This window comes from Scyliorhinus canicula, chromosome 6, assembly GCF_902713615.1.
Source record: "Scyliorhinus canicula chromosome 6, sScyCan1.1, whole genome shotgun sequence".
Taxonomy (NCBI): Eukaryota; Metazoa; Chordata; class Chondrichthyes; order Carcharhiniformes; family Scyliorhinidae; genus Scyliorhinus; species Scyliorhinus canicula.
The window spans coordinates 96189978-96213943 of NC_052151.1; the positions used below are offsets into that span (position 1 = coordinate 96189978).

The 23966-nt window shown below is 48.5% G+C and overlaps 1 protein-coding gene across 5 annotated transcripts in view; it reads left to right on the forward strand.

The window, feature by feature from the left end:
- LOC119967323 (synaptotagmin-like protein 2) overlaps nt 1-23966 on the forward strand; it is a 572979-nt gene that overhangs the window by 393731 nt on the left and 155282 nt on the right. For 3 of the 5 annotated variants that reach the window (XM_038799699.1, XM_038799698.1, XM_038799700.1), the window contains 2 exons: nt 17031-17179; nt 19394-19505. In XM_038799699.1, the coding sequence (XP_038655627.1) occupies nt 17031-17179; nt 19394-19505 (261 nt within the window). Of the gene's footprint in view, nt 1-17030; nt 17180-19190; nt 19198-19220; nt 19246-19393; nt 19506-23966 lie in introns of those variants that run through there. The other 2 variants (XM_038799702.1, XM_038799701.1) reach the window with 2 other exon arrangements.

Genomic DNA, 23966 nt, shown 5'->3' on the forward strand with positions numbered 1-23966 from the left:
TGCCGCCCATATGCTACATCCTCGTGGACATGGCACCCACTCCCACTGCCGCGAATGTCACCACAGCGCCGAATGTCACTGGGTCATTTCGGGGCTCGAGCAGGGACCTGTGTGGCATATCCCAATCTACTGCCCATAGATGCATCCAGGTAATGATGGATGTGCTGTATGCCTTGGCATCAGACTATAACAACTTTGACCTGGACCAGGCTCATCAAAATGCCTGGGCTGCAGGATATGCCGCCATCGCTGGGCTGTTCCACGTTCAGGGGACGATTGATGGCACACATGTCACCCATCAGGGGTTGCTTTATATTATCAGGAAGGGGTTCCACTCCCTGAATGTTCAGATCGTATGTGACCATTACCTCAGAATCATGCATGTGTGTACTCACTACACTGTGAGGGGAATAACAGCTACCTCCTGGGGTACTCAGAGATTCCCAGTGTCTTCAAGGACCAGCCCAGGATGACTGGTTGGCTCATGGGGACAAGGGATACCTGCTGAGGTCATGTCTGATGACACCGGTGTGGAGACCAGAGACCGAGGTGGAGACCTGATATAATGAAGCCCATGTTGCCTCCTACGCTGTCATCGGGCTGCTGAAATCCGGTTCCAATGTGATGACCGGTCCGGTGGTGCCCTGCAGTGTACCCCCCTCCCCCTCCCCAAAGGGTCTCCCATTTTGTGGTGGTTTGCTGTAAACTCTACAATCTTGCACAGCGGGGTAACATACTAGAGGAGGAGGTGGATGAACATGGGGCCTCGTCTGAGGAGGAGATCAGGAGGGGCTGGAGGGCGAGCCAGAGGAGGAGCCGGAGAAAGGAGTATTGGCTGCGGTGAGACTCCAACACGCGAGGATGACCATGGAGGCCCTCGTGATGGACCTGTGTGGCCACTGTCTGAGAGTCACTATGCATGGCAGGAGAGTGATGATAACGTGCTGTAAGGAAAGCTCTGGTGCTCGCACCCATCCTCTGAACTGAATCTGCATCAGGGGCTTCTGATCTTGGACCACTGTTCCTGCGTGGGCAGGATGTGGGGCTGGCGGAGCTGAAAGCAACATGGGGTGGGGGTGCGGGCTGGCCTGCTGTGAAGATTATCGTGACAGAAGCTTCATATGTATGAGCAATGAGGTGTGACATGTTTTAACAGTAAATGTTTTACTATGACAGATTTCCATTCCACCTAGCTACTGATAGTGAATCCCACAGTGCCCACTCAGTGCTCCCCATTTTTCTTGATATTTTGTGGTCTACTGCTATGTCTAGGTGTGTCCCCAGGATGCACATCAGAGGTGGAGGCGGCCTGCTGCTTTCCGCACCCTGTGGCCTTTGATGTACTTGCCGGACATCCTCTGGAGGGCCAGGAGCCAGGGGGCCCCTGACTTACCGATATCACCGGCGTTGCCATGCCAATGCATTCTGTCCGCTGCCCTTGAGATGCGCTGGTGTCAGGAGGGGCGGATTCGGCCTCCAGTACTTTCTCCCCTCTGATGGTTCCCATAGGACTCTGGGGGACTCCATGGGACAGAAGGGCAGCTGGACTGAGCTCAGGAGGCCTCTGAGTCATCTGGCATTGCCAGTCCTGGCGCCAGGAGAGAGGTGGTAACTTACCCTTGCAGTTCATCGGATGTCGTTGGCCTTCTTCAAACATTGGCCAATGGTCCTCTCTGTCATGCTTCCCACATTGCGGCCACTGCCACTCCCTCCCAGGTGGCATTGCTCACCCTGCTGCTGGTCCTCAGGGAAACAGGGGGGGCAGGATTCTCTGAGCCCGGAGAATCCATGCGACCGGCGCAATCACGCCACGCCGCCCCAACGCCGGTTGGCACGGCGGCGGTCAGAGGCTGCTCTACGCGGCCTACCACCGATTCTCGGCCCGGGATGTGGTGGTCGTGATAACGCTGAGTCCCGCCGGTGCTGTCCAGACCTGCTCTCTGCCGGCGGGAACTCAGTGTGGAAGGGTCGGGGGGGGGCAGCCTGTGGTGGAGGGAGGGGGGGGGGGGGGGGCGGGGCGACCCCGGGGGGGGGGGGGACCTCCGATGTGGCCTGGCCCACGAGCGAGGCCCACCGATCGGCGCCTCCTTCGGGGCCTCCTTTCCTACGCACCGGTCCCTGTACTCCTGCGCCACGTTGCTTCGGGCCCGGCGCATTGAAGGAAGCCACTGCGCATGCGCGTGTTGCCGCCCACACCACTGTGCATGCGCGGAACCCGCGGCGCCCAGTTCGTGACGGGATCAGCAGCTGGACTGGCATGAACCGCTCTAGTGCCGTGCTGGCTCCCGCGTTTCTCCCACCCGGCGTGGGGAGCGGAGAATCGCGCATTGTTTCAAGAGCACTTTGAGAAGTCGTCCTAAATATTTAGCCCTATTTAACCTGATGCATTTCATCCTCTTTAACTTAGCCAAAATGTAGTTCAAGGATCTTGTATCAGTGTTTTTAAATACACCCTCCTTTCTAATCTTGACCACCTACAATTGTGCTCCAAATAATGTTTTAAACTCATATTATGTTGGTAAATTTAGAATCAGTGGGCTGGAATTTAATTGAGCTTATCTGCCAGGAGCTGTGGTGGGAATGGGTGTGAGGTGAATGGTGTGACGAGCCCGTACTGTGCAGGGAACCTGGAAATTGGGCTTTTCCTGGAGATTATGGGGCAGCAGGGTAGCATGGTGGTTAGCATAAATGCTTCACAGCTCCAGGGTCCCAGGTTCGATTCCCGGCTGGGTCACTGTCTGTGTGGAGTCTGCACGTCCTCCCCCTGTGTGCGTGGGTTTCCTCCGGGTGCTCCGGTTTCCTCCCACAGTCCAAAGATGTGCGGGTTAGGTGGATTGGCCATGCTAAATTGCCCGTAGTGTCCTAATAAAAGTAAGGTTAAGGGGGGGGTTGTTGGGTTACGGGTATAGGATGGATACGTGGGTTTGAGTAGGGTGATCATGGCTCGGCACAACATTGAGGGCCGAAGGGCCTGTTCTGTGCTGTACTGTTCTATGTATCTATGTATCTATTATGGAGTTTTAACACAGAAGCCTGATTGAGGCTTGGGTTTCAGTCAGAGGAGACCAGATGGCCAAACTGGTTGAGGCCCTGGAGAGGAATGTGGGGGTTTGCTAATCTTTTTTTCTATAAATTTAGATTACCCAATTATTTTTTCCAATTAAGGAGCAGTTTAGTGTGGCCAATCCAACCACTCTGCACATTTTTGGGTTGTGGGGGCGAAACCCACGCAGACACGGGGAGAATGCGCAAACTCCACACGGACAGTGACCCAGAACCGGGATCGAACCTGGGACCTCGGCGCCGTGAGGCAGCTGTGCTAACCACTAGGCCACCATGCTGCCCTGGGGTTTGCTAATCTTAGGGTCCCAAGCGTTTAATTCTGGGGCCTCGAGGGGAAAATCAAACCCAGGATTCCAAGATAATGGGTGGGGAGTCAATCTAGAGTTCTGGGATGAATTGGATGCCTAGATGGGGGAGGGGACAGACGCCTGGAGATTGAGTTGGAGGTCTCCTCGGGAAGGTCAGGTGAGATGGGAAGGATCACGAGCAGCGGGTGTGGTTCCAATATTTGCCAAAGTAAGAATGCTGCATCCAGCAAGTAAGTGGGCCGGTACTTACCTTATGCACCTAACAGTCCTCGGCCAGGCTTAGCTGCCAACTTTCCCAAGACTTGGCTAACATGGCCGTCTGTGGTTGAACACAAAATTGTGAATCAAAATAAGGCTCATTATAACATTTGAAGTGCCAACCCACCTCCTTAGACAGAGTTTACCAACTTCAGCACCCCGAGCCAAGTAGGGAAATTTTCTGGGTTAAGATTTCCGCCTCAATGTTTCTCTGTCATTGTTCTTCTCAAGCTTTTCTAGAGGTTTTTGTTTTAATGGAATGACATTTGGCAATCTTTTAATTTGACCTTAGTTTCCTTTCCTTGATGGTTGTTGAGGACTAGATTCAGAAACACTTTGTGCGATTTGAGCGAAGGAAGGAATTCAATTCCATCTCTGAAAACCTGCTCCTCCTCTTATCTGAAAGCAAAACACTGCAGATGCTGGAAATCCAAAATAAAAGCACAAAATGCTGGAAAACCTCAGCAGCCCTGGCAGCGTCAGTGCAGAGAGAAACCGAGTTAATGGGCGCAATCAAACCGAATGGGAATAGAATCCCGTAACGAGTGTGTTTAGCCGGGCATTCCCAGCCCTCGCAGCACCCAGAAACACCGCGCTATGTACCGGGACTCTGGTTCTATTCGGGGCCTCAGCAGGGAACACCCCACCAAGGACGCACCTCGTCCGTTTGCTGCACTGAGGAGCTCCGATCACCAGAACTCTTCGATGCACAAGGAGATTGGGATGCCATTTTTAACCCCCACCCCTCCCCCACCCACCCCACCAAGCACAACTTATCTATAAAGGGCAAAATGCCAGCTTGGCACCACCAGCCTGACACCACAGCATCGCTCCTGCCAGTTGGAAGTGCTAGCTGAACACCTTGGTAGTGCCAGGTTGGTACTCAGGTGGCACAGCCAGGGTATCAGGCTGGTGTTGCCAAGGTACCCAGGTGGCACCATTAGTGCCGGGGAGTGAACCTGCCCAGAGGTCAAGCACCTAGGGGCCTCCGATCCCCTGGGAGACTCCACAAGTGCCGTTCTGGCTGGCTCCCGTTTCCCAAATTAAAAGATAGCACTAAATACCGCTTACCCAATGTCTCCAAGATGAAGGGGTTAGGGCCCAATGCCCCCGGATAGCTCATAGAATGGCATATTAGAGTGAGATTAGCTGTCCCACTGTGAAATTCAGATTTTCAAAATAGGGATCCTGCCCACAATGGGTGGGATTCAGATAGCGACATCGCATGAGATCATGTTATATCTTGGGAGGCGCGGCGATCTAGGTGCCACAGTGGTTAGCACGACTGCCTCACAGCGCCAAGGACCCGGATTCAATTTCAGCCTTGGGTGACTGTGTGGAGTTTTCACGTTCTCCGCATGTCTGCTTGGGTTGCCTCCGGATTCTCCAGTTTCCTCCCACCATCCAAAGATGTGCAGGTTAGGTGGATTGGCCATGATAAATTGCTCTTAGTGTCCAAAAAGGTTAGATGGGGTTACTGGGTTATGGGGATAAGGTGGGGGCGTGGGCCTAGGTAGGGTGCTCTTTCAAAGGGTCGGTGCAGACTTGATGGGCCCTATGGCCTCTTTCTGCACTGTAGGGATTCTATGATAAGAGCGCGATCCAGCATTTTTCGGGCACAATGCGGCCAGTAGATTGCGTCTAATGTTTTGAGTCTGTATGTCTTTTCTGTTTCTCTCTCTACAGCTGCTGCCAGATCTGTGCCTCTTCTTGCCTTGTATTTTTTCATTCTTCTTCAATACTGTGGAGGAGGTGGACAGGGAAATAATTAATTGATTGTTGGAAATTTGCAAATAAAGGAAATGTTTACCCCTTCAAATTGCCTTACACTTAGGGTTACTTCTACAAATTGGCTCTATTTATGTGCCTTTGCTGTCATCCACTCGAGTGTTAGGCCTGAGCAGGCACAAGATTCACAGAAAATTGAAGAAAGGAGGACTTTTTATCCCCTCTCACTCAGATGCCTTCCACAAGTTCTATAAATCTCAGTACTATTGCAATTTCTTCCATTTCTCAAAAGTTGTCAAATGCAATCAAATAATGTGACGTGCAAACAACTGACTTCAGTTTTTGTAGTATAAAGGTCTGTTACACATAGGGTTAATGTGGGGCTGAGTACACTGCCGCCTATATGTAGTGTTGGACAGAGCCACGTGCACGAGCAAGCATGGAGACAGCTCCTGGTTTGAACCTTGAACTGTGATTATGTGTATGTAGTTCCTGTAGTTAATAAATACAGTTAACCAACTTAAGACTACGCCGATTTCATGAAGATCTACCGAATGGTGTCCAACACCATACAACATAGTGGCAGTTCTTGAAAATGCCCAGAACATCATAGAAGCTAGTGCAGGAATTCAAAAGTTGGAACATTCTGATCTAATGCATCTGAAGTGAAGACACAGAGGGAAATCTCCACTCCATGGCAGAATTAGAAGCAGAAAGGGAGAAAGAAGAACAGAAACTTCACTCCTCATTAAGACCAACTGAATGGTATCTGACCCTTACAACACTGTGCTAATAGCTTAGTGGGATAGAAATTGGTATGTGTTATGGATATATGGTGGCACACAGCAGAGCAAATTAGCAGTTGGATGGTCTGCATTCAATCTGCACTGGCACTATTGCAAAATTTTTTATCCTGGGCAGCAGCCTAAAGCATCTGTTGGGCCGCTTGTGAATATCAGTTAGTGTTCTAAAGGATTCCTCTACTTTGGATGCCAATGAGCAGGGCAGTCCCTGCACGCTTCAGCATAACCTGAAGCTGCCAATTAAAGCAAGCTAGATATTTTTTTAAATTCAAATTTTAGAGAACCAGAACATTTCTCCACAAAATTCACACCTTGCAGATTGCTGCCCACCCCCCCCCCCCCACCCCCCCGCCCCCCGCCACACATACCTGCAACAGCCACTCCCCATTCCCACCTTCCATGTACCTGCAGAGCACTGCCGATGACGTGGACAGCCTGAACTGGATTTTTCTTGTTGGGTAAGTTGCCTGTCAAGATGTAACAAATGCTGACCGCCCACATTAAATACAGAGATGAGGCCTGCGATCTATTCTTACTGACCTCTTGAGAAAACCAGGCCGAGAGATTACCTAATAGAGGTTTATAAGAGTATGAAAGGTTTAAAGTCGAGTAGATACAGAGGGAATGCTTTTGTTTGGGGGAAGAGCAGAACTAGAAACCATCAAAGAAGATGTTCACCGTGAGATTCAATCGTAAATTCAGGAGAAACCCCTAGACCCGCATAGTGGTGAGAACGTGGAACTCACCACCACAAGGAGTGACTCTAGATGCATTTTAGCAGAAGCCAGATGACATATTTAGAGGGGGAAAATGGGAGGCTCAAGTGGAGCTTAAATACTGGCTGTTTTCTGTGCTGTATATTGTATGCAATCCTACATCATCTTTGGCCACCTGTGATCCAAAAACCCAGACTCAACTTTTCAAGAAAAATCTCTCCCAAATCTATAACAATATATTAACCTTCTATCACGTTGCAATTGAACTTTTAATGCTGCATTACCGTTAGAAATAATTCAAATTGCTAAAGAAATGAAAGATTTTGAAAGTTGATTAAAATTCATTCCGAAATGGATGAAATGATTAAATAGGTTGCATTTACCCTGTGGGGATTGCGATCTGCTTTAATGAGACATGTAAAAAAGGAATAGAACATTAAAAGCTGTAACAGATGCTCAACTTGATGATCAAATATTCAAATCCATTTTAGGCAATACAAACTGCTTAAAGTCCTGCAGCCTATTGCTTTTCTATGTTGCAATTTGTAGAAAAGATGTGCAGGTTAGGTGGATTGGTCATGCTAAATTGTACCTTTGTGTCCAGGGATGTGCAGGTTAGGTTACGGGGATAGGGTGGGGTGGCTGGGGGAGTGGACCTGGTGATGTGCCATCAATTGTACGAGAGACGAGTTGCTTTACAAAAGTTAGGCTTTAATAAACTAGAACTTAGCCCTGCGGTCGTCTACAATAAAATGGACGACCGCCGGACGTTTGACTATTTATACCTCGGCAAGGAGGCGCGGTTAACTCAGCCTCTCGACCAATCGGTCAAGAGGCACATGACCGACCAGGGCCAATGGTAAGCCGGTGTTCTGCCCCAATGGCAGACAGGTATGCAAATCATATCACCACACCTGGGTAGGATGCTCTTTCAGTGGGTCGGTCCAGACTCGACAGGCTGAATGACCTCCTGTATGGATTCTATGATTCTAGCATGTATATGTTTATTTCATGGGGCTGGGTTAGGGCAGATTTCCCACACTCCCAATTTCGAAGGCGAGCCCACCGCCACTCGACCAGCTGCCCCTGCTTTAATTTTCTGGGTGATGGCCCTTTAATTAGTATCAGGTGGGACTGCCATCTGTCTCCAGGTGAAAGTCCCACCAAACAGAGATACCAGCCAATCAGAGGCCAGCAGCACTGCGTCACACCAAGATCGGCGGCCATTGCCAGTATTACAGGAGGCCCTGAGCCCAGGAGGAAGAGGAACCAAACTGGAGTAAGTCTGCTGGGGCCAGGCTGGCAGATCTCTGCAAGGTGTGTGGGAAATTGGGGGCTGGACACAGAAACAGGGGATATTAGAACATAGAACAGTACAGCACAGAACAGGCCCTTCGACCCTCGATGTTGTGCCGAGCAATGATCACCCTACTCAACCCCACGTATCCACCCTATACCCGTAACCCAACAACCCCCATTAACCATTAAAGGATGGGGAGGTGTGGGGCAGGGTTCTCTGATCCTGAGGCTAAGTGTTGACACCGTCGTAAACGCCGTCACGTTTTACGACGGCGTCAACAGATCCGCAGGATCAGCGATCCTGCGCCTCACAGGGGACCAGCACGGCACTGGAGCGACCCGCAAAGTTCCAGCTGCCGATACGCTACGGCCGGCGCGCATTTGCGCATGCCGTTACGACCGACGCGAACTCGCGAATGCACGCTAGTTGCCTTCTCCGCGCTGGCCCCGATGCAACAGGGTGGAGAGCTACAGGGGCCCGGCGTGGAGAAACATAGGCCCCCACCAGTAGAAGCTGGCCCGCCGATCGGTAGGCCCCGAATGCGGGCCAGGCCATGTGGGTGCCCCCCCCCACGAGGCTGCCGCTCCGCAGGATGAACGGCGAGGCCCGCTGGGTAGGACCACACGAGAACGGCGCTGGCGGGACTCGGCCTATCTCGGCGGCCACTCGGCCCATCGTGCACGGGGAATCGGCGGGCAGCCTCCCAACCGTTGCCGCGCCAACTGCGCAGGCGCCAATGACGGTGATTCTCCGGTCACCAGAGAATCGGCGGTCCTGCATTGGAGTGGCGTCGCGTGAATGCCGCCTGTGGTGTCTGAATGGCACAGGGGAGCAGGAAGGAAACACCCTTTCTCTTTCAATGTGAAACCTGCCGGGCTGCATATTGGGTGCAGACCTCTGCCATTATCCTATAAATTAGGGAAGTGGTGGGATGAGGCCCTTCATTAGGCATTAATTGCCCATAAAAGGACTCAATTGGACACGTGACACCTCCCCTGCTGTCTACAAAATCATGCCGGGATGGGCTAGTGGCTGATATGCAACGAATGGCCAGATACCCTAATTTACAGGTCCACCACCTGTTTCCCGCCTGCTGTTGACTTTTAAAATTCAGTCCGTTGCAAGCACCCAATTTATTTTATTTCCAGTTAAGGGGCAATTTATCGTGGCCAATCCACACACCTTGCACATCTTTGTGTTGTGGGGGCTGGGGAGAGACCTGCACAGACACGGAGAGAATGTGCAAGTTCCACACGGACATGGCCCGAGACCAGGATTGAACCTGGGTCCTTGGCACCGTGAGGCAGCAGTGCTAACCACGGCATCACCGTGCCACCCAGCCCATTGAATAAATAAAATTCCTTTTTTTTCACCAGTTTTCCTATTCCTTCTCTCTTTGTTCCTGAAGACAGTGCCTCATGATGATATGGTTATTGGCAGCACTGTTACCTTATTCAAGATGCTATTCTTCGAATGGGAATGGCAGTTTACTTCGTACCACTACAGCTGAGTTCGATTGATTATACCTCCTGCTCAGGAATTATTGAACACCGGGCGAGATTCTCCGCAAATGCGGAGAATCGTAAAGGCTGCCGTGGGACAGGCCGTGATTCTCCCCCCTGGGCGGGGCTAGGAGCGCGGCCCCATGCGTCAAGGCCCCACGTCAAGCGTCACGCCGGCTGACGCAGCCGATGATGTCAGCCGCGCGTGCGCAGGTTGGACAACGCCAACCCGCACATGCGCAGTTGGCATCTTTTCCCTCAGCCGCCCCGCAAGACGTGGCGGCTTGATCTTGCCGGACGACGGAGGGAAAAGAGTGCGTCCGTTACGGACGCACGGCCCGCGATCGGTGCCCACTGATCGCGAGCCATGGTACTGCTGTGCCAATCAGGCCCCCAGATGCCCCAAACGGGCATCTGGCGCCCGTGTCACGACGGCAACGAGCAGGTATGTTTGCTGCCGTGTTGAAACGGGCGTGAAGGCCCGGCCGCTCGGCCCATCGGCCTCGGAGAATCGCCGCTCGCCGTAAAAAACGGCGAGCGGCGATTCATGGCATGGGTCGGGCGTGGCGGGGGGGGGAGAATAGCGGGAGGGCGTGAAAAGTGTCGGGAGGCTCTCCCGCTATTCTCCCATCCGGCATGGGGGGCGGAGAATCGCGCCCATGGGTGGGATTTTCTGCCCTGTATCCCCGTTGCATGTTTTCCGGTGGGTGATGCAGCCCGCTATTGGCCGCCAGCGGGATCTTCCCGTCCTGCCGATATCTGGCAATTTTGATGCCTCGCCCATCCTGCCATCGAGAAAGCTTGCCTGGAGCGCCCAAAGGTAGTGAATATATTTGCTCACTAGTTTACTTGTACTTTTCTTCCCCCTCCTCTTCCAAAAGGTCGTCAAACTCTCTTGACAGGCCTGCCTGCTTCCGTGCGACTAAAATATGATTTTAAGTCAAGGAGTCTGATGACCACGTCTCAAATATAGCATCAGAAAACAAAAGAGTCACTTTAAACTTCTCCTTTTCCTGCCAATTCTGCAAGTTGAATTGAATGCATATTGTCTGTAACTTGTCATGTGAGAGTACTTTTAAGAAATGGATGTTTAAGCAATGTACCTTCAAGAAATGCAGCAGCTCATATTACTGAAGTGATGTCAGAGTGTGGGTGAAGCTGGGTTTTTTAGTTCAGCCATTTTGCCATTTTTTGGTTTCAATTTTGAGAGAGCAGCTGAAAAGTGCCTGGCTTGTTTGCTGTGAGCTGTTTGAAAGGAAAAGCCAATTTTGTGGAAAAGAGCTTGGGTGTGTCTGTGTTTGCAGTAAGCTGGATCTCCGGTGATCTCTGTCATGAAAGACTATCTCTGAATCATTTGGGTGATTTAAACTCATAATAGTAATGTCTTTAACCTGACGTGCTTCTGTTTAAAGGTGTTAAGTCTTTTGGAGGTTTGAAGGAACATTTTGAGGGATTATTTAGTGTTGTACTATTTTCAGGGTTATCTTTGAAGTAAGGGGTGTTAAGGGATCCAATGTTTATTTAAAAAGGTTAAGTTGAATTCATGGAATAAACATTGTTTTGTGTTTAAAAACCCCTGTGTCCATAACTGTAATACCACACCTGGAGACCAAGCCGTGTGCTTCAAAAGCAACAATACATTAAAGGGAGAGGTTGGTTGAACTCCATGATACATTTTGGGGTTCTGAAAACGCCGTTCCCATAACAAACTGAAGTGTACCTCCCATTTATGATGTACAGCCTACATTTAAATAAACACCAGAATGTCTAATTCTCCAACTCTGTCATTAGGTGGGCTGCACTAGGAGCCTACATAATTGATCACAACAAAGGCCTTCACATAATAGCAGTGACTCCATTTCTAAAGAACTTACTTAACTCTAAAGCACTTTGGGGCATCCTGTGTTCATTAAAGGAAGCTAGATACATACAGGGGGGGGTGGATTCTCCAATTCAGAAACTAAGTGCTGTCGCTGGGACTGAATCAGGTGAGTTTTAAAGCGGCCGAGGTCCCGAAGTGATTCAGGACATCCTAATGAGCTAACACATGTGACATGTGGTACTAGTGCAATTCGAACTAACGCTGGTGTGTGATTTGCTGGGGTCGGGATCGGCATTGGAGCCCCTGACAAGCAGGAGCTGCATAGAGACACTCTACTCCCCACACACGCTCACCCCAGCCAAGAAGATGACACTGGTTGCGCTGGAGCACGCCCATCCCGTTTATAGATCAGCTGGGGCCAGAGGATACCTAGGGGGTTGTATTGGTAAGGCATTCATACGGCCCATGGCACTACGTTCACAGTGGGCAGTCAAATGGTGGTCCATGCCCGTTCACCCCGACCTCACGGCCCACTTGCTGGCTGCCCCCTGCTATTCTCCCCGCACTGGCAGAAGCACCCCAGCCAGCATACTATAGTGACGTTGGACAGTTTTCGTACCCATCACTCTCCCTCAGCAGTCACAGTGCCTGTTTTCCAATTTTAAATAGCACAAGTGAACCTCACCTTCATTAATTCCTCATGGCAGAGGCGGAGCATCGCGGGGGGGGGGGGCAAAATTGTCAGGTCAGGACTGTTAATAATATGGCAATGGGGTTGACTGTACAATTTGCAGGGAAGCATGGTGGTGCAGAGGGTTAGCCCTGCTGCCTCACAGCGCTGAGGTCCCAGGTTCGATCCCGGCTCTGGGTCACTGGCCGTGTGGAGTTTGCACATTCTCCCTGTGTCTGCGTGGGTTTCACCCACACAACACAAAGGTGAATGAAATGAAAATGAAGTGAAATGAAAATCGCTTTTTGTCACAAGTAGGCTTCAATGAAGTTACTGTGAAAAGCCCCTAGTCGCCACATTCCAGTGCCTGTTCGGGGAGGCTGGTACGGGAATTGAACCATGCTGCTGGCCTGCCTTGGTCTGCTTTCAAAGCCAGCAATTTAGCCCAGTGCTAAACCAGCCCCTGCTGTGCAGGTTAGGTGGATTGGCCACACTAAAACTACCCCTTATGTGGAAAAAATTAATTGGGAACTCTATATTTATTTAAAAAAAAGAAAAGACTGTACAATTTGCATGGCCAAGCTGGCCTATGGCATGGAATGATGCATTTACGCCGCTATCAGGGGACCGGAGCATGGCATCCCATCGGGCGATTCTCCACTCAATCACGTTTCCCAATTCCAACGTCGCTGGACAGAGAATCCCACCCAGGTTCTTATGCTTCTCACCTACACCTGTGTGATTTGGCAGCCCTGGTTACGCTGAGTTGTAGTTTTTGCTTGCAAAACTTTTCAAACAAGTGGTTTTATTTGCAGTACTTACTTCAGTGGTGTGATGTTGCTGTAAGGTTGTTGTGAAGTGTCTGACAGCCAGCAGGAGAAAACTCATGACAGAACGATAAGTCACAACGTAATAGGATCGTTGATTCTCTGCTAATTAGTCTCAAGTATGTTTCCAAAAAAGATTTTTGGGTTTCTTCTCCCTCCTAATGTGCAATATTTGAGTGTCTATTGAAAATAATTTATAGTTTATGAGTTTAAAAACCTGGAGGTTGGTTTCCTTTTAATTTAAATGAGTTTTACTTTATGGAACTGCGTTGGAACGATAATGATAGATAAACCTAATTTGCCCTCTAGTTCAAGAATTAATTACAAAATAAAAAAAAAATGTTATATTTTTGATTCCTTGTTTTTGAAAATCTGTCAGACAATGGAGTGGCAGTGGATGGATTAACTTATGCAAATGGTCATACTTTGCTGTAGCTTGCAGAGCAAAACAATGTCTAATCGCAATTTGAAAAATTCCATTTGAAAACCTGGGGCAGGTTTCTGCAATATACATGGGAATGGTTATTAAATCGACTGCTCGTTAAATACCAATCAAGAATGAAAGATGTGCTATTCAAATGGTATTTGGAGACATTTAACAATGATCTTTATGAGAATTTTTGATTGTTAGTCATTAATATTCTGCCTCGCCACAGGCTTATTTAAACAAGAGGGGAGATTCACACCAAATTATGTTGCTTAAACTCGTGTTTATTAAAATATATTTAAAGGGACCTTGACAACTGTTCCTCACAAATCATTGAAGTAAGTTTGTGATTGAAGGCGCTTGAAGTGATGTGGCTTGTCTAGCACCATACACTCCCCTCTGAACTTCCTCTTCCCAGAGATAACGTACTGGCTTGTGGTTGCAAATATGCCAACACATCCTGGTATCTCATTCAGAGTTCAGGTGTGAGGTGTGAACCATTGAAATATAAATTGCATGATACGTTACATTAATCCCATTTATAGAATTTGTAATGCAGAAGGAGGCCATTCGGCCCATCGAGTCTGTACCGGCCCTTAGAAAGAGCACCCTACTTAAGCTATTTAAAAATTAATCCTGTTTAAAAACTAAAATTTGACTTATCCCAAGAAAATCCAAAAAATGTAACTCCCATGGGAGAAACAATTTTCGTAGTCTGCTGCTACATTCAGTGTAAATTCCTTTCACACTGCTATGCTAGCTGGACACATTTTCAATCCAGTAAATGATGATTGTTTATTGGGGCTATCCCCATTTCATGCCTTTTCGACAGGCCGAGATAGTAACTGCAATGCTGTTCAGTGTGCTTCAGTCATTTTATTTCTTCCCTCTGAGAGGTCATGCTTTCAACCCAGCTTGAGGAGAAGATGAGCAAAAAAGGAAGCCCACTTTTTTAAATCACAAATTCTCACTCTTTATTAAAAGCAGAATCTTCAACCTGCAAGGTCGAGTGCCGGGAAAGTGAGCAAAAATTTAATTGGATCAATCATGGTTCCAGCTGGAAGCTGTTACTTGCGATCCTATATCTATTTATTTTGAACTCAAATGTATTTTGAGAAAGCTCTCACGCTCTGTTATAAACACTATACCTGGGACCTGCTGAAATATTGCTGCACTTTTAATTTCCCAGTGCCAGCCGAAATCACTTCAAACTCTCACCGTCTGAATGAGGGAAAATGTTTAAACTCTTTATTTTTATCATATCTAAATTCAGGGGCCTGGTAAATACTCCAATAAATACTTACAATATTGTTCGCATCCAAACGCCACCCCCGGATTCTCCGTCAGCGGGATCCTCCGCCCGCAAGTTTCTTGGGGTGACCCACAATGGGGAACCCTATTTGCTGGCTGCGGGAACGGAGAATCCCGCTGCCGGCGGGATGCTCCGTGCGGATAACTGGGTAGGCAGAATGGAGAATCCGGCCCCACATTCAGTGCTGCCATTGCTACTTCATTACCCACTCATAAATCATGGGGGTGGCAGAGATCGGAGGTGGTCCTTTTAGCTATTTACAGGAGTTCTTACCTGCTTGCGCTTAAATTGCTGCAAATGTCCGGAGGATATCTTGCTATTCAGCACAAATGAAACAGAAAATTCTGGAAATACTAAACAGGTCAGGCAGCATGTGTGGATGGCAAAACAGAGCTAATGGCTGGGGTTTTATGGGGTGATGAGAGTCTCGCTCACTAACTGGAGTATCATGGGGAGGTCCCACGGAATCAGGTGCCTATTTTTCACCACTACTAACACAGGGCCTCCACCACAAGGACATGGGCCGGACTTTCCCACTGTGATGGACTGCATTAAAGCCAGCCCAATAGTTCTTTCATCCATTTCATGTGATCTTTCATCCGAACGGTAGCATGGTGGTTAGCGTAAATGTTTCACAGCTCCAGGGTCCCAGGTTCGGTTCCCGGCTGGGTCACTGTCTGTGCGGAGTCTGCACGTCCTCCCCGTGTGTGCGTGGGTTTCCTCCGGGTGCTTCGGTTTCCTCCCACAGTCCAAAGATATGCGGGTTAGGTGGATTGGCCATGCTAAATTGCCCGTAGTGTCCTAAAAAGTAACGTTAAGGGGGGTTTGTTGGGTTACGGGTATAGGGTGGATACGTAGGTTTGAGTGGGGTGGTCATTGCTCGGCACAACATCGAGGGCCGAAGGGCCTGTTCTGTGCTGTACTGTTCTATGTTCTAAGTTAGACATGCAAAAGATTTTGTACAAGCGAAATGGAGGAAAGAGGGGAACAGGAATAAAATAGACGGGCTTGAGGGCAGTAGGCACTAAATGATGAAACGTTTCATATCACAGGCCAAAGGGGTGGCAAAGGGACAAGTAAAGAAATAAAAGACGTGTATGGAGGTATGAATGGTAAGATCCCAAAACCCTTTCTTCCAAATTACACTATTTTCTTGCCTGTCTCCGACACTTCACTTCCATTCCTTGATTTCGCTCTCTCCATTTCGGAGGATACATTATCAAACATTTTACACTGTAATTCCACGGCCTCAGTTACCTTGGCTCAGCTTGATCACAGTTCACTTTCTGTGAGGGCTCTATTTGATTCTCCCCATTTCTCTGTTTCATACCAGCACTTCTGAAGTCTTCCTTTTCCCTCAATGAGGGTTCTTCTCCACCATGGTTGTTTGGGCCTTCAACCATGTCTCTTCTTTTTCCTGTAATTCTGCTTCCATCACTTCCCCTCCCTTTCAGAAGAATGATAGGGTTTGCTTTGATCTCCCCTTTCACCACACCGGTCTCTATGTTCAACTGATCATACCTGCCATGTCTACATTGAGCATGATTGCACCACCAGGTACATCTTCCCCTCCCTTTTCAGTATTCCAAAGGGACCATTAACTTCATGGCACCTTGGTCCACTCTTCAATCACTCCCAACACTGCATTCCATTCCGTTGGCACATTTTTTTGCTATTGCAGGAAATGCAACACCGACCCTTTATTTCTGCCCTTCCATGTCCAAGGCCCCAACACAAACTTTCTGATGAAACAACAATTTAATTGTTCTTTGTTCACTTTAGTATACTGTATTTGCTGCTCACCCGATGGCCTGTGCTGCACTAGGGTGAGAAAACATCTATGTTCAGTGCCCAAATATGACCATGAACTTCTGGTCACCTGTCATTATAATTCTGCACCTCACTTCTGCTCAGACATTTCTTTCTTGCAGTGTTCTGATGGAACGTAATGTAAACAGCACAAATCCTTCAACTGATTATTTTGCAGCCTGCTGGAGACATTCTGCCAACCTCCGCCGTTCATACCTTTTGTTTGCTTGTCCTGACTATGCCCTTTGACATTGCACTATGAAACCTTTTAATCCAGCCCTCCACCCTATCACAGACCTTTCCTTTCTGTTCCCTCTTTCACGTTAAAAATGATTGCATTTCTAACTGCCCAGTCCTGATGAAAGGTCATAGATCTGAATGCCTGACCTGCTGAATATTCACAGCATTTTCTGTTTTTATTCTGGTGCTATAAGATCATGAGGTGCAAGAGTACAAAATAATTTTTTTTTGATGAACTTCTGCAGGAAACTGAAGAGAGCCAGTTTTGATGCAAGCACGTTGAAGGTGTTGACGGGTGAATGGTTTGCTGAAGTTAAGACAAAACGCTTCGGAGAGATTTCCAGTGGAATAGACATCCTAAAGAATTCATTTAACAAAAAAAAGAAGATACCAGGTAACTCTTCCTTGAATGTTTTGTTATTTACTTTCCTCTCTGTAGTTATCGACTCGTGCCATGTCACAGTTCCGAAGATGCCTGAGGTATCTTGACAAATTGGGTGAGCCTATGCTTCACCAACCATTTATAGTTGTGCTTTCAGACACACTGGACACATTGAACACCATTAAAGCCCTCCTTAAGGATCCAGCCTCAACTCTCCTAATACCTCCCATTTTTGTGTCAGTGCTCATTTTGTCTGATTATGGCCCTGGTTTTAGTCCGCAAGTCAAATGCGCAGAGTTTGGAGAATTCAAAGCTCTGTGAACGCAACTGAAATCAGTCTGGAAGTCAAATTTTCTGTCCGGGGATGCAGGCTATGTTGAAGACATTCAGCGGGATTCTCCAAAATGGTGGCAGAGTGTCGGCGCCATCCTGAACGCCGTCACGTTTCACAACGGCGTGAAACAGGCACGGGCATTACCGATTCTGGCCACCACAGGGTGCCAGCATGGCGCTGGAGTGGTTCCACCGCTCCAGCCTCCCTTCCTGCCAACCCACGGGAGACTTCCTCAACGCGCCGTTCCCGACACAACATGGCGCGGGGGTTCAGGGTCCGGCTGTGTAACAAAATAGGTCCCGGGGCTGGAGAGGCCGGCCCGCCTATCGGTGGGCCCCGATCGCGGGCCAGACCCCATCGGAGGCCCCCCCGGTGAAGGAGCCCCCCCCCCCCCAAACAGGCTGTCCCCCGACCCTGCGCGCAGGGTTCCCGACTCTGTCGTTTCCGCACGGCCACTCGGCCCATCAAGGCCGGAGAATCGGCGGCCCGGCCGCGAACAGCGCCGCACCAAATGCGTGCAGGCGTTGGGGCAGCGTGACGCGGATGCGGCAATTCTCCAGTCTGGCATGGGGCTCTGATATTCCCACCCTCTATATAATTAAAGACTCTGGTGGAACCTCAATAATAATAATAATCTTTATTATTGTCACAATTAGGCTTACATTAACACTGCAATGAAGTTACTGTGAAAATCCACTAGTTGTCACACTCTGGTGCCTGTTCGGGTACATGGAGGGATGTCCAATTCACCTAACAAGCACAGAGAATCATAGAATTTACAGTACAGAAGGAAGCCATTCGGCCCATTGAGACTACACTGACCTTGGAAAGAGCACCCTACCCAAGCCCAAGCCTCCGCCATATCCCAGTAACCGACCAAATCTTTTGGACACCAAGGGGTAATTTAGCACGGCTAATCCACCTAACCTGCACATCTTTGGACTGTGGGAGGAAACTGGAGCACATGGAGGAAACCCACACAGACACGGGGAGAATGTGCAAACTCCACGCAGACAGTGATCCAAGCCGGGAATGGAACCCGGGTCCCTGACACTGGGAAGCAACAGTGCTAACCACTGTGCTACCATGCCACCCAATATCAGACAAACGGGATTACTCCAGGCCACAATTATATTGCTGTTTGTGGGATCCTGCTATGTGTAAATTTGTTGTTGCTTTGTCCATTGGCTGTCCTGTCCTTTGCGACATCTAGTAGTTATGAAAGGCACCTCGCATGAGATTCTCACATTCACTTTTTTGCAGTGACAGTGAAAGAATGTTGATCAGATGGAGTAAGCCTGCTCAGTATTTCCCTTTCCTAATTAATGTGCCTCACTCTTACTCTGTCAAGTATAAGCACAGACCAAGGCTTAATATTTAATCTTACTTGTCTGTATGGCTCATATCTTCACTGTGCTTATCAACTAAATCCTTGGGACAGTGGAGCATCTGTTCTGACATCTGGACAGACAATTTTCTGTATTCACATTCAAATTTTTTTAATCTAATTCTAAAAATCTAAATTCGCAACAAAAAAATCTTGTCATAGACTTTTCCTGCGGCAGTACTGAGCTTAATGAAATTCTGATCGCACAAAATGCTGATTTCGATCACTTGAGTTGTTTTTAAGATGCACAAGCAGCGGCAAATCAGATTTTGGGAATGAAGATAAAAGAAAATAGGAAATGATCCCAAAGTATTGATCAGTGTCCTTACCGCTATCTAATCACTGGATATTGATTCCGTACTATTATTGCTTTTTATTTGCATTCTTTGACTACCACTTAGCTTTAGCAAATCTGTTTTGTAGTAGAGCACATCTTCTGAATTTAGACATTGTGACTGGCATGAGAAATTAGATGTTCATGATTTACTGTTTATTTCTCATTCAGTCTTTCAGGAGGTTGCAGTCAAGGCATCAAAGGATGCAAATGTGTTTCTCAGTCCGAGCTCTCAATATCAAGATATTCCTTCGGAGCCTGAAGCCTTCAAAGCAGATAAAAGGTTGGAAATGTTTGGAGATGTGCATAATTCTTATATTGAAAATTAATACTGAGCTGGTAAAGCTTTTTCATTTCAAGAGTTAAAGGAATGGAAAAAAAATGTTTTAATTAGGATGAAGAATTTGCCTGCTGCTTTTTTGTCTTTAGATCATTTTTAAAATTGATTTTTCTAGATTTTCATAACAAACACCCTCTGTAATACTGCAACTTCTTTCTACATATTTTGAATGCAGGCATTAATCAGTTTATATTTACTGAAAAAGTGATGAAAGGAATTTCACACAAACACAGTAAACCTATGTGCTGGTATAGTGTTTACCAAAGTGGGGGTTGCGACCTACACGTGGGTTGTGGGATGGTGTAAAATAGGTCGCCAAAGATTATCCACAAAGATCGACTGACCATTCCCCCCCCCGTTTTCTCTCTGGGTAAACTCTCGCTGCAGTATATTGTATGACCACATGAGGCTGATGTAGAGGCCGGTGCCACGAACCTCCTTGCCTCCCTGGGTCACTGTTACTGTCACCACCATTGACAGCAGCTGGTGGACCAGGTTTGTCGGCACCTGCAACTAAAATGAAATGAAAATGAAAATCGTTTATTGTCACGAGTGGGCTTCAAATGAAGTTACTGTGAAAAGCCCCTAGTCGCCACATTCCGGCGACTGTTCGGGGAGACTGGTATGGGAATTGAACCGTGCTGCTGGCCTGCCTTGGTCTGCTTTAAAAGCCAGCAATTTAGCCCAGTGTGCTAAAGGGTTTTTAAAAGAAAAATCAGTTCTCTTTAAATTTCTTTCCTTCTGCACAGAGTTAGTTTCCAGTAGTGCTTTGCGCTCATTTTTTTCCAGACCACCATCTCCCACCCAAAACCAAATGACTGCTAACTGGAGTATGTTTCCACAAGTATCCCAGTCAGCAACCTATAGCTGGAGGATTTAGCATCTGCAAGATTTAGCAGATAATTCATCACAGCACCAAAGACCCAGGTTCGATCCTGGCCCCGGGTCACTGTCTGTGTGAAGTTTGCACATTCTTCCTGTGACAGTGGTTAGCACTGCTGCCTACGGCGCTGAGAACCTGGTTCGATCCTGGCCCTGGGTCACTGTCTGTGTGGACTTTGCACATTCTCTTTGTGTCTGTGTGGGTTTCACCCCCACAACCTAAAAACCTGCAGGATAGGTAGATTGGCCACACTAAATTGCCCCTTAATTGGAAAACAATAATTGGGTACTTTATATGAAAAAAAACACCCAATATAGGCCCGAATTTTACATTCCGAGGTTGAGGGCATGCTCGACCCGATCAAAAGTAAAGTAGCGTACAATCATATTGGGCATGCATCCCGGCATTGTCACGCTTACACGCAAAATTCAGGTCAGGTATATCCAAGGGCAGGATAAAAGGCCCCCAGAATATAAACACCTTTAGTCTCATTGCGGGTTTGGACATGCTCCATGAAAGATCTGCTGAAGAATTGCATCCCAGGGCACCCTCATTTGCAAGGCACTGATCCTTGTGCATCTTATCAAATGGGGTTAGTATACTCAGCATGTGGGGGCTCCTCTGAAGTGGAAGAGAGGGGCAGGAGGGAGAGGAGGCCAGGTGAGCATGGATAATGTCCCAGGCTGAGACTGTTGAGAAAGGGCTTAGTTGGTGCCGGGCCAGCAGGGATATCAAGGTAGTAGGAACCACAGAAAATGTCAATACTCAGTGGCTAGTGTCTACAGCAGAGCTCCACCTGCCTCTGAATGTTTAAAGTTCAGTGTCACAGGAGGCCCCTCCTCTCTAGGGACACAATGAAATGAAAAATGAAAATGAAATGAAAATCGCTTATTGTCACGAATAGGGGTTGTATTGGTAAGGCATTCATACGACCCATGGCACTACGTTCACAGTGGGCAGTCAAATGGTGGTCCATGCCCGTTCACCCCGACCCCATGGCCCACTTGCTGACTGCCCCCTGCTATTCTCCCCGCACTGGTAGAAGCATCCCAGCCAGCATACTATAGTGACGTTGGACACTTTTCGTACCCCCTCTCCCTTAGCAGTCACAGTGCCTGTTTTCCAATTTTAAATAGCACAAGTGAACCTCACCTTCATTAATTCCTCATGGCAGAGGCGGAGTATCATGGTGGGGGGGGGGGGGGTAAAATTGTCAGGTCAGGACTGTTAATAATATGGCAATGGGGTTGACTGTACAATTTTCAGGGAAGCACGGTGGCGCAGAGGGTTAGCCCTGCTGCCTCACAGCGCTGAGGTCCCAGGTTCGATCCCGTCTCTGGGTCACTGGCCGTGTAGAGTTTGCACATTCTCCCTGTATCTGCGTGGGTTTCACCCCCACAACACAAAGATGAATGAAACGAAAATGAAGTGAAATGAAAATCGCTTTTTGTCACGAATAGGCTTCGATGAAGTTACTGTGAAAATCCCCTAGTCGCCACATTCCGGCGTCTGTCCGGGGAGGCTGGTACGGGAATCGAACCGTACTGCTGGCCTGCTTGGTCTGCTTTAAAAGCCAGCGATTTAGCCTGGTGAGCTAAACCAGCCCCAATGACAGCAAATTGCCAGATGACTGAGCTAGAGATCACCTCCAGTTTCATGGACAGCCATGCCATGCCAGTGGTGCCCTCTTTCCAGGGGTCAGTGGGAGATGTGTGGTGTTCCCCAATCAGCTGCATACAGTTGTGTCAAGCTTGTGACTGACACTCTATTCAGACATGTCCTATTTATCCATTACCGGACAGACCAGGCCAGCCAGGTGGACGGGGGCCAGAGCCTTTTCCGTGATTGCTGAGTCCCTTGCATCCAGGATGTAATAGATGCCAGGATGCACTCATGTGGCAATCAAGGTGCCAACATTGAGCCTGGAACTGAATTACTTTCACTCAGTGAATGTGCAGATAGTCTGTGACCGTAGGACACAGATTCTGCAAGTCTACACCCATTACCCTGGTAGCTCACATGATGCTTGTGGCAGTCACAAATATTAAAGCTGTTTGTGGCTCCTACACGATTGCATGGATGGCTCCTGGGTGACGAGTGCTGTCACTTGAAAAGGTGGCTCATGAACCCACTCCGTCACCCAAGAACAGAGGTGGGGAAGAGCTGCAACAGGAGTCATGCCTCCACAAGGGCAGTGATAGAGAGGATAATTGGGCTGATCAAGAGGCGTTTCAGTTGTCAGGACCGATCAGGGGAGCATTGCAGTGTCTTCCGTCTCGTGGAATCTGGCTCTGGCAAGGGGGGAACCTAATGGAGGCTGAGGAAAGCAAAGCGGCTCTACAGGACAGGGAGGATGACTCCGATAATGGATCTGATGAAGAGCCAAGCAGGCACCAGGTGAAGATGTGGATGCACACGAGAGGAATCTTCAGCTGGCTATCCAAGGCATTGATGTTTCTTCATGCCAATGGTACGGTCTCCTTCATAAACAATCATGATGTGCAAAAACCAACCCTCCCTTTAGCTGCACAATAGTTACAATCTGGTGCTGCATCTGGCACCTATTGGAAACATTGGGACAACTCAGCCCATTAAAGCAAAATCAATTGGGGAATTCTCCGCTGCCTGCCAGTGAGTTCCCCAATGCGACGGAGAACAGGGCTCCCCCCCCCACTCACAATGGGATCGAACTTTGCACCTGGGCACCAGCAGGAGGATGCAAATGGATGCAAATGGGCTTTAATGACCCATTTGCATCCACTTAGCAGGAGGGACACTATGTTCTCTGGGCACCCGTGATTCTCCGGTCCTCTGGGCCAGGAATCACCTGAGTGGGATTTACTACTGGTATTTCCCAGCGTGGCCCTGACGTGGAGAACCTCCTGGTGAGCCAAGGGGGTAAAACTCCTTAAAGGAGTTGCCCCCAAAGTCCATCCGAGGGCCACCCCTCCACCATTCAAGACCTGCCTACCACCACCGGAACCCCACTACCTGCCCCAGAGACCCCTTAAATAAAGTGACCCCCCTGGGTCAGCACGGTGGAACAATGGTTAACATTGCTGCCTCATGGCGCCGGGATCCCAGGTTCGATCCCAGCTCTGTGTCATTGTCCGTGTGGAGTATTCACATTCTCCCCGTGTTTGCATGGGTTTCGCCCCCACAACCCAAAGATGTGCAGGAGAGGTGGATTGGTCACGCTAAATTGTCCCTTAGTTGGAAAAAATGAATTAGGTACTCTAAATTTTAATTAAAAATAAATGAATAAAGTGACCCCCTCAGAGACTCCCTAAATAAAGAAACTTCCCTCCAGAGACTCCCGAAATAAAGAGATCTTCCCCGAGACCATCTAAATAGGGAGATACCCCACAGGCCTCCCAGCAAGATACCCCTATCAGGAAGCCCCCAGAAAAGAGAAACCTGTTAGGAGACAAAGTGCGGGCTAGGTGACGTTTTGTGATTGCTGTCTCGGCAGGAGTCAATTTGTCACTCTGGAAGCCATTTTATCATAAGCAGGTGTGAAC